Below are 10,871 nucleotides of genomic sequence, written 5' to 3' on the forward strand. Positions count from 1 at the left end.
TCCAAAGGGAAGAAAAGGGAAAAAAATGAAAATGAAAAAGAAAAAAAAAAGAGAGAGAGAGAAATAAAGAAAAGAAAGAAAAAGGGGGGAAAGGGAACAAAAATAAAAAGGGAAAAGGGGGAAAAAAAGGAAAAAAGGAAAAAAAAGAAAAAAGAGAAAAAAAGGGGGGAGGGAATGGAGGACGGGGGGAAAGGGGGGAAAAAGGGGGGAAAAGGGAAAAAAGCAAATCCCGCCGCTGCAAGCCGTGAGGCTCCCGGGGCGCCGCGATGCCCGCAGCCAGCAGCCCCCCGCCCCGCGCCCCCCGCCCCCGTCCCGCACTCACACGGGCGGCAGCAGCATCTCCATGGCGGCTCGTCCCGGGCTGGCTGCGGGTGCGGCGGGCGGCCGCCAGCACCATGCCAGCCGCTGCCCGGCCCGGCCCTGCCCCTGCCCCTGCCCCTGCCCCTGCCCCTGCCCCTGCCCCTGCCCCGGCGCCGGGTGCGGCCGGCGGAGCCCCGCTGCCTGCGGCCCGCCGGGAGCCGCCGGCGCTGCCGCTTCCGGGGCCGCCACACGGCGCCTGCGTGCTGCGGGGGGGGGAGGAGGAGGAGGAGGAGGAAGAGCAGGAGGAGGAGCGGGTGGTGCGGGACCCCTGCCATCAGTCGTGTCGAGGAGCTCACTGCACTTCAGCCTCTGTAAGGTGCTGCTCAGCCTTAAGGAGAAAGCTGCATACGACCCCAATGCTCCATTTCTAGCAGCGAGAGGAGGTTGAGGGCAGTGCGTTTCAAGCAGGAGGCAAAGCAGAAAATGGCAGGTGATTTTTGGGTGAAGGATGTTACATGTGAATACCTAAAGTCTTCACCAACGTGTCTAATGAAATCACGCTACTAAAACTAAACGCATTTTAATTTTTCTCTTAATGTTTGCAAATCTCTAGTAATATTCCCCTCTAGGAAAAGGCAGTTTTAGTTTCCTCCTCAAGTTCTCTCAGTTAATGTTCGATTTGGGAACACTTCAAAAAATATTAAATGGGGTTCCACTGAAGGCTTTTCTAAATGAAATCATCACAATTGCCAGTGCCTGCTTTTACAAAGTCTGTGCTTCACATCCGCTGAATTAGTCTGTTCTCAATAGACAACCAGGTTTGCCTCTGGGTTGTACTGGAGAAGACGAGCTACTGGTTAAAGATTTGAAAGAAACACCAAAACCTGCTTGCATGGCAGTCCGCCCCACAGGGACCAGCCTGCAATAACGCATTCTCAAATGAAGCTTTAAAAGTATTCCTTTCAGCCTGCTCCCCGGGGCACGGTATAGATGGATGAGGTCCGAATTCATCAGCAGGTCTGGCCGTGGTGGATTGGGTAGTGCTGATCACTGTCGAGTCATCTCTTCAGGTTTCCGCATCCCAGGGTAAACTTGTGCACTGTTACTTCATGAGACAAGTGTCCTAGCTTTTACTGTCTGCAAAACCTGCGCGAATCTTACCAGTAATAGACTGCACTGTGGTGAAGGATCCCCATTAGACTATGAAGTCATTGTAAACTTCTCTAGAACCTAACGAGGAAACATTTCTGCATATTACCTGCGTATAGATCCTACGAGCACGCAGGCAGTTGCAGATTCTGCCACTTGTTAACACGGCAGAACTATTCAGTAGTATTCATTCTTAAGCAAACATTAAGCATTTCCAAACTGATTTTTTTTCATTTTCTTGCAGAGTTCTTTGGCTTTTGAGCCAAATGTTTTATGTTAGCTGAAGTTACCTTTGATGCAGAACATCAAAAAGAAACAAAAATAGGACAGGGATCTATTTTTTCCTAAATTTTGTCTTTGTACTTCAGTAATCTTGAAAGGACTCATATACAGCTGTAACAGAAATGATTGTATCCGAAATACATTGTGTGGTTATGGCAAAACAACTGAGATACCTAACCATGAGAAAAGATATTTGAATACAGTATTTGGATTTTTACGGGATTACACCTGATCCAATCTCTCTTAAGCTTAGGAAAGACCTTTTAGAGAAAAAAAAATGGATTTAAATATATGCGGGGGTGTACAAGTAGTTTTGAAAGGAAATAGTCTAAGTTTATTGACTATGATAAAACAGCTGCCATTTTTGTTTATGCAGCAGCAATTCAAATCACTGCATTTACTGAGAAAATTCACTGCTGTGGTTACGTCTCCCCCTGTAACAACACTTGGGCCCTTCCCACTTGTTTTAGAGTACAATGCTAAGGAATGCTGCCAATGCTTATTAACAACTGCACGGTTCTTCAGATACATGGACACTGGAGGTGCTTTACTGATAAAGAAATGCTACACATGTCAGCAAAGTACATCCACTGAAAATGAAGCTATGCCTGCAAAGCTCTGCTTTCTGGCAAGATAGTTCCACAAGTTACAGAGACCTACAAATGACAAGGAATCCTGGTAAAACTCTAAGTATCTGCACACATATATGCCATCCTATCAGCATTTTTAAGGGATCACATGCCATGCTGCCATGGTCGTGCTAGAAGAAATCTCTGTTAGGTTTAGTCACAGGGAACACTGAAATAAGCCCTTACTAGTATTTTTAATTGACAAACCCAGGTTAAGAACATTTACAATGTAAATGTTACATTTACATTTACATTTTTGTAAATGTTTACATTTACATTTACATTTACAATGTAAGAACATTTACTCTTTTAAGATATTAGAAGTCATAGCTCCTAACAGTTTTGGCAGAATACTTGTGAGAAGATACATGATGTAAGATGCTACTAAGGCTGGGATTTATTTCGTGAAAAAGGAAGAGGAAAGGAAAGGGCTAGAACTGGAGGCTTAAATACCTGTCTAAATTGCTGCTGCTGCAAACAGAAAAAAAAAACAGGCCCATCCTCACTTCCTGATCTGTTGGGTTGTTCACTACATTTGTATCTTACTGAACTTAGTTGTAGGTAATTTCTGTATAAAAATTATGTAAAAATAAATTGTTTTTATCCAAAAATCTTTCAGGGTACTTATCCTTTTTTTTTTTTTTTTGCCTGTGCACTTCACCCCCAATAAGATTACCATCCTGCAGCAGAATTCTCTACAAGCAAGAGCCCTGCATCTGTATAGATCCACCAGGATTTATGTGCAATTCGTGACAGGACTTGAGGTCAACACAGACATCACCCATTACCGCATTCTTTTCTCTAAGATTCTAGCACTAATATCACCATTAAATAATCTTACTCTTACTCTAGTGTAAGAGACATTTTTCCAGAAGAATGCAATATTTAAAATTTCAGAGAACCACTGAAATAAAGACATGAATGCATTTGAGAAGATTTACATTGGAAAGTAATGTGAAAATGAAAAGCAAAGAAGTGCATGCAGCAGACAGAGAAAGGGACCAGACTGCAGAAGAATATGTATCGGAGAGTAGGCAGAGAGAGAAAAAGTAAAATGTGTCAGCTGGAAATGTTAAATAAGCAATAGCAAAGCAGCTGCTATCAAAAATAACCTGTACTGTGACCAAAGTCAGTTAAATATGATTAAATGTGGATAAAAATATTTAGTCTTTTCTCACATTATTCTTCCATGTAAGCAATTGCAGGAGCACCAAAAATGATGCATACTTAATGAAAACAGGTGAAGAATAATATTTATTCTGTAAAGTTCATGGATCTTATAACTATGATGAAAATTTGTAACTATGAACTGGCTTTTCAGTTTTTAAAACCAGACATGGTGTAATTCCCCAAGAGACTTGATATAACACATGTTCTAGTAAACAGGCTTTAAGTACTCCAGCCCTAGTTTTGGAAAAGAGCAAACAGTAAGAAGCTTCTGAGTTCTTCACAACAGAGAAGTTAGGCACTTGTGGTCAGTGCTGAACAGTACAGTGTTCTTGGTAAATTACACATCTATTTTAGTGCCATGGGAAAAAGGAAGTCCTAGCTCAAGCAAGCATTACAAAAGAAATTAAGCGTAGGTCATCACTTTGGCTTGTATTAGTACTGCAGATTACTCAGGCCCAAATCTTGATGAGCAGGTCTGATGCCCAGTGCTGCAAAGGTTTATGTTTCACTTATGATGTATCCCTGAGATGTCTATGAAAGGGGTGATCCAGCTCTTACTCTCATACTTGTAAACTTGAGTTGCTTCCTCTGCATTGGATAAGGCAATTGTATCTCTGTTCAGTGTGCTCGGTTTACTGAAACAGCAGAAAACACACCAAAAATTACTAGATTTCAACTTGTAGCCATGTGATCCCTTAGACATGATGCAAAGGTAGCAATGGAAAACTACAGCAGGGATTTCACAGGGAAAGCTGAACCGTTCCCATCATCATCAGCCCATACGCAAGTCAGGCAGAGCTGATGCTCCACCCTTCAATATAGAGTTACGCCTTACTGAAATAAATTCTATACAGTTTTTGTGTACTGACTACACACACATACACAGCACACGCACACAGAAGGGATTTACAAGATCCAGTTCTCAGCAAATTGTATATCACGTGGATAAGCAGAACAGTCACAGTAGCCTTTTTGTTCTGAGAATTCATCCCAGTCAGGTTTTTTTTTTATGATCACTTTATTCAAAAAAAAAAAAAGTGTAGAGTATTGTTATGTTCGTTCCCACTTGTTTAACATGTCAAAACATTATTTTATTGCAGAATGAAGCAAAAGTAGTCTTCTACATAGATAATAGCTGTAAGGTATTGTACTTCGCTTACCAGATGCAAGTCCATCAAAGTCAGCATACTTCTTTTCCATCATAATTATTCCCCACTGTAACAGCAGTGTTATAAGATAGTCCTAACCTATTCAACTATTACACAGAGAGAATTTTTGAGAAGAAAACAGGAACAGCAAATGAAATAAATTAAAATTACGTTAAATCAATTGTTATACTGCCATCTAGTGCATATTGAATGATCAACCATACAGAGAAATGCTATTAATTTCATAGAAGCACAGAATATCCCAGGTTGGAAGAGACCCACAAAGGTCATTGAGTCAAACTGGCTCCACACAGGACTACCTACATATTACACCTTATGTCTGAGAGAGCTATCCTCCTGAGAGCTTCTTGAACTCCTGCAGGCTCGGTGCTGTGACCGCTGCCCTGGGGAGCCTGCTCCAGTGCCTGACCACCCTCTCAATTTCAATAGTTCATGGTACCTACGATTGGCCTATAGCAAAAGAAGAGTTAAACTCACCAATTTGAATGTAGTCATGCATATAGTGAGCTTACCTAAGAACAGTAATTGGGAGCAATTTGAACTGTGAAAAGTGACAGAGTACAATGAAAGAATAAATTTGAATATATATTGTTTCATATGCATATGAATGAGACTGGAGGAACAGTACCTGTGGACTCTACTGGAGGGGCATTCAGCAAATGAAAAATAGTGTAGATGGGGAAGGAGCAGGTGGAATATAGTTCACACATTGTACAAATTCTTTTGTTGCACAAAGGAACAATGAAATCAAAGACATTGAAATGTTAAAAGATGAGATCAGGGATTTTGCACAGACAGGTTGTTCATAGAAAGTGAAAACCGTATCATGCTGCTGTGCAGGAAATTGAGTAAACCGTTGCTTGGAATAATCTTACTTTTGGTGTAAGAAAGACAAAGAGTGACTGAAAATTCATTGCAAAGATTTAAGGAAGGAAAGAGCTCAGGATCAGTACACTTAACTATGCAACACATCTAGTAAAACTGGACTTCTATTATATTAAATAAAAAATGAAGGGGAAATTTAAGTCAAAGTATGGAAAGGTTTAGTTAAATAATTCTGGTACAAGCAGATGCTCAGCCAACGAGTAGTGTTCCTGGAGTACAATTTTCAGCGGCATCAGGAAAAGTCTCTTGCCAATTTTTGTATGCAAAAGAAGAACATTGTGATCCAGGCAAATGTACTGGGGGGGAAAACGGGTATCCTCAGAATCTAAAATATTCAAAAGACTACCTTTATCAGAATGCTAATATTTAGCCATACAGCCTAAAACTTTAATTTATACAAGCCAGTTCCTGACAAGTTCATTTGATGATTTTCAGATAAAATATTTGGAAAGTTGGAAAAAAATGTGGAAAACAAAATCTATTTTTCCTTGAAAATTCATCCCCTATCTTTATTTTAATTTTATCAGTAGTTTTCTTGAGTCAAATCATCTCAGATGTTCCTCTTTTTCCAGGAAAATCAGACTCCATATAATCTAAACCCAAATATTTTCAGAAATAGGTCTGCATTTCAGTTCCCCTATATAGTTCAGGTAAATGCTTGTTCTATTCTGATGGCTTTATAACACAATATAAACAAAGCTGTGATTTTGAAAAATCAGAAGAAAGTGAAATCCATAATTAAAAAGTACTCTGCAGAGGGAAAACTTTGCACCCTGCAAATTAGGTGTTTCCTTAAGCCCTAAATCATTTAAAACTAACTCACCTTTAATTTAAATAAGATACATTGTTATACTCAGTTTCAAAGTTTCATTTATACTTCTTGCATATATTTCTAAAAATAAATGTGAAATCAAGAGTTGTATACCTTCATTAACCTCATCTTATTTGCTTTTGAATGCAGCTGGAAATTCGGTACAATTTAAAAAAAAAAAAAGGTAAGCAAGTATGCACATTCTGTTCTTCACAATTCTTTAATTTACTGCTACTGTTATATCCTGCTGTCTCATCTGCATCAAGCAGTCCAAATTCTCTTTCTACAGATTTAATAACTTTTATTTACCTATTTTCATCAGTCCTATCTTTGAACTCATTCATTGACACATAGGACAATTTGCCAAATAATTTGTACTAATAAAACAGCAGAATTATGCAATGGCCCCAGTAAGCCTCCAGCATTCAAATTTGTATACTAATTTATGAATGATTGAAAGAGTTATTTATTAAAACTAGTGTTCAATAGCTTGCATTGAAAGATGTCAGAAATTTTAATAGTTTTTTTATTTATGAAGTCAAAGCTTCGTAGCAAGTGTCAATTTTTGATTAGATGATTATACCATGTATACAGTCCACAAAAAGCTTAGACGAAATGCAGTTTGCAGGGTTCCTTTTACATGTATTCAGCGGTCCACCGTTTTTTTAATCTCCATGGGATTTTAAAAACTTACAGATGCTTGAAATAAAACAAGTACCTGTGAAGTGTCTGTAATTTGAGGTTAGAATATAGACTTCACTTACTAAGTCTGACTGTCAGGACTGTTACAACCAATTCATGCAAATACAATTGTCTTTACTGTTATTTTTACCATTTCACTTCCCATTTCTATTTTTATTCACTGTAGGACGTTTCACAAGCCCATATTCTCAGAGCAGAGACTTTTTTATACCAAGCTGAATACAGTTTAAGTACTAATTGCACCTGCAATATGAATAAGAAACAGTAATAATAATTACACCTTATAACTTGATGTGAAAAGGTTGTGAGCTTACTCCTGTTTCCATTCATGCCAAATTTTAAATAAAACTGAGAAAGAAAAGTAGATATTAGACCTCTTTGTGAGGATACAATTCCAAAAGTTAATCCCCAAATATTGTAATTATTACTGATATGAAAAAGGTTATGCCTAAGTATAGGATTTAATCCTAGGTGTCTAGTCTATGCTATCTTTCCTTATAAGCTGTCTGCAAATAAGGTTATCGTAGCATGGCATTATTGGGCCATACTACATCTTTTTACCTTACCTGTAATATAAGAATGGGGCATATCTCAATCTGTTTAAACTCCCCAACAATGGATCTGCCCTCAGGAGGGGACTTTCAAGTCAGGTGCACAAAAATGACCATGTCTGCAACACAGATAAAAAATGCAGTTACTTGAGATGGTGTTTCCGAGTGATTAATCAAATCCCTGATTCTAGGTTTCAAACAACTGTTCTAAATCACTTCATGTTTTTGATTAATATCTCTGTCCCCCGTACCTTTTCACCTCATATATCATGCTTGCCAAACTCAGAATCCAACCCCTCCCCAAACCCCAAAAAAAGAACAAAAACATATGTGCGTGTAAGCAAGCAAGCAAAATGTGGGCAGATAAATGTGCAGTTGAACACTTTATTTGGTTGTAAATGAAAGCAATGGTAGCTAAGCAACCCAAGATGATGTGTCACTATTTTTTATTTTAAATGAAACTTTTTTTGATTTCTTCAAAAAATTTTAATGCTGTTTTGGTTAAAAAAAAAAACAACTCTGCTCTAAAGTATGTTTTTAAAATCAATCTAGATGTATTTATAGTCAAAAAATATTCTAGCTGTTGTCATTGACCGGCACTCGCTACCTTCTTGGCTATGTGACTCAGTACAGTATACCCACCAGCATTTCTGTTTATTCCAGGACAGATACGTTAACCAGAGCACTGACAATGTTGCTCCTTGCACATCAGACAAAAGGCAAACACTTCATGATTTTCAAGCTGAGCACAAGCTTAGTGGCATTATCCAAGTACGTTATATAGTCATGCAAAGAATAGGGAGCCTCCGGCAGTAAATTTTTACTCCTTGTAAAAATTGCACCATCAAGTTTCAGACTGGTCTATTGAAATATCCTTAAAGTAGCTGGTCATTAGATCTGTTTAGATGTAGACCACACTGGCCAAGCTAACGTCTTTTCAAGGCAGAACACCTTCATAAAAGTAACACTACTTACTTGAACAGAAACCAGTGAATTGTGGCCTCACTTGTGTTTCACAGAAAAGGTTTGTCCTGTGACTGCTGATCAGTAGGATTTGTGTTCTTGAGAGAAAGGAAAAAAGAGGAAGCACAATAAGGAACACAAATAAAGAACATTCGGGTAGAGCAGGTGGCACTGAGCAGACTCATATCACGGGAGCTGGACTTAATCTTACTGAAACCAGTAAGTTTAATCTGTTTTTAAGGCAATTGACCAGATAGTTGAATATCTGTATCCATACAAACCAAGAACAAATGAATGCAAGTCTGGAATGTAAATATTCTGGGTAGAAAGTGTCAGCTGAGTATTTTTCTACAGAAAGATACCTGATAGAAGTCACAGAAAAAGAGATGAAAAAATTTAAGACAACCAGAAGAAGTTCATACCTCAAAAGCAGCTTTTTCCCTTTGGCACTTCGGCACTCTTCTAATGGAAGCAGAGCCAAGCACACTGTTCAGGGTGACAATCTTGGCTTCTCATAAGTAAAGAACAAAGAACAACTCTGACTTGGAGAACATAATATCTTGTGTTCTTTCAAACCCATTACAGCTTTCACAGAATCACAGAATGGTTTGGTTTGGAAGGGACCTTAAAGCCCATCCAGTTCCTACCCCCTGCCATGGGCAGGGATACCTCTCACCAGAGCAGATTGCTCAAAGCCTGGCCTTGAACGCCTCCAGGGGCATCCACAGCTTCTCTGGGCAACCTGTGCCAGTGCCTCATCACGCTCAGAGTAAAGAATTTCTTCCTTATATCTAACCTAAATCTACCCTCTGTTAGTTCAAAGCTATTCCCCCTTGTCCTATCACTACACCCCCTGACAAAAAGTCCCTCCCCAGCTTTCCTGTAGGCCCCCTTTATGCCTGGAAGGCCGCTGTAAGGTCTCCCCAGAGCCTTCCCTTCTCCGGGCTGAACAACCCCAACTCCCTCAGCCTGTCTTCGTCCAATGGCCTCCCATAAGCTCAAGGCTCAGGGATGGTCAAATAAAGTAAACAGAAGGTTAAGAAACATGAGCAGATGAACAGGGCACGAGAGATAATAAACGCGCCACTTTGTAAACTCCTATTAGGCACACACTTGAATACTGCAGCCAGTTCTGATCCTTCCTGTTTCAGAAAGGATATAGCTGAAAAAGGTCAGAGAAGCTAACAAAGGTTATCAAAGGCTGGAAGAACATCTGTATGATTAATAACTAAACATTACAGGAGTATTCAGCATACAAAAGGGTGGCATGGAGTAGTAAGTCAGAGATCAGTACGGATACCATGAGTGGCCATTGCCTTTCCTACTGGAAGAACAAGGAATTATTAAATGAAATTAGCAGTGGGCAGGTTTTAATGAAAGTATTTTTCTTCACAAGATTCACAACCATGATAGAAACAATGTTGACCAAGACCCTGTGTGCACTTAAGCACAGTCCGAAGGGGCAACTGGACAAATCCACTGCAGAGAAATCCACTAGAAATAACTAAGTGGATCCCTTCCTCAGGAAGTCCCTATAACACAGAAGCATTCCGCACAGCAAGCCGTGCTACATTCATTCCCATACTTTCTTCTGGACAGTTGCTGTTGTTCATTTTTAGGGACAAGAGGGTACAGGAACAAACTGCAGGGCTGGGCTCTGTGTCCGTGAGACCACTCTCACTAACCTCCCAAATTCTGTTCTCTGCAAATTCCATTCTCATCAGCCACATACACCCTGAAGGAAGAGGAACTGCTCCAACAGGGGGGAAGCATGTGCTGCACTCACAGTGCCAGCAGCCCTTCCCCTTCCGCAGTGCCACCAGGGCATGAGGGACACCTCTGGGCCTGCTCTCGTTAGTTGCAGAACCATTAAGGTTGGAAAAGACCTCCAGGATCATCTGGTCCAACCATCCCCCTACCACCAATATCTCCCACTAAACCATGCCCCCAAGCACCACGTCCAGCCTTTCCTTGAACACTCCCAGGGACAGTGACTCCACCACCTCCCTGGACAACCCGTCCCAATGCCTGACTGCTCTTTCTGAGAAGAAATGTCTCCTCATTTCCAACTGAAACCTCCCCTGGCGCAACTTGTGGCCTTTCCCTCTGGTCCTATCACTAGTTATCTGTGAGAAGAGGCCGACCCCCAGCTCCCCACACCTTCCTTTCAGGCAGTTGTGAAGAGCATTAAGATCTCCCCTGAGCCTCCTCTTCTCCAGACTAAACAACCCCAGTTCCCTCAGCAGCTCCCTATAAGACT

General features: G+C 40.4%; 1 protein-coding gene and 1 long non-coding RNA gene across 5 annotated transcripts in view; both read right to left on the reverse strand.

Annotated features, from left to right (window-relative positions):
* The window catches only part of KLHL2 (kelch like family member 2), a 57,738-nt gene extending 57,274 nt beyond the window's left edge, over nt 1-464 (reverse strand). The window contains exon 1 of one of the 2 annotated variants that reach the window (XM_080591750.1): nt 323-463. In XM_080591750.1, the coding sequence (XP_080447876.1) occupies nt 323-345 (23 nt within the window). In that variant the 5' untranslated portion in view covers nt 346-463. Of the gene's footprint in view, nt 1-322 lie in introns of both variants that reach the window. The other variant, XM_080591752.1, reaches the window with a different exon arrangement.
* Nucleotides 465-2,656: 2,192 nt separating this feature from the next.
* On the reverse strand, nt 2,657-10,851 carry LOC308195039. Of its 3 annotated transcripts, none has more exons than XR_013951175.1 (4): nt 9,034-10,851; nt 8,624-8,709; nt 7,664-7,767; nt 2,657-5,880 (listed from the first exon to the last, which is right to left on the reverse strand). It is a non-coding gene; the product is annotated as an uncharacterized lncRNA (long non-coding RNA). The 3 variants fall into 3 exon arrangements; XR_013951176.1 differs by having other exon boundaries at nt 2,657-5,909; XR_013951177.1 differs by having other exon boundaries at nt 4,033-4,165; nt 4,691-7,767.
* Between the last annotated feature and the right edge of the window lie 20 nt (nt 10,852-10,871).

The sequence above is a fragment of the Anser brachyrhynchus genome (genome assembly GCF_964034855.1).
Source record: "Anser brachyrhynchus genome assembly, chromosome: 4".
In the NCBI taxonomy this organism is placed as follows: Eukaryota; Metazoa; Chordata; class Aves; order Anseriformes; family Anatidae; genus Anser; species Anser brachyrhynchus.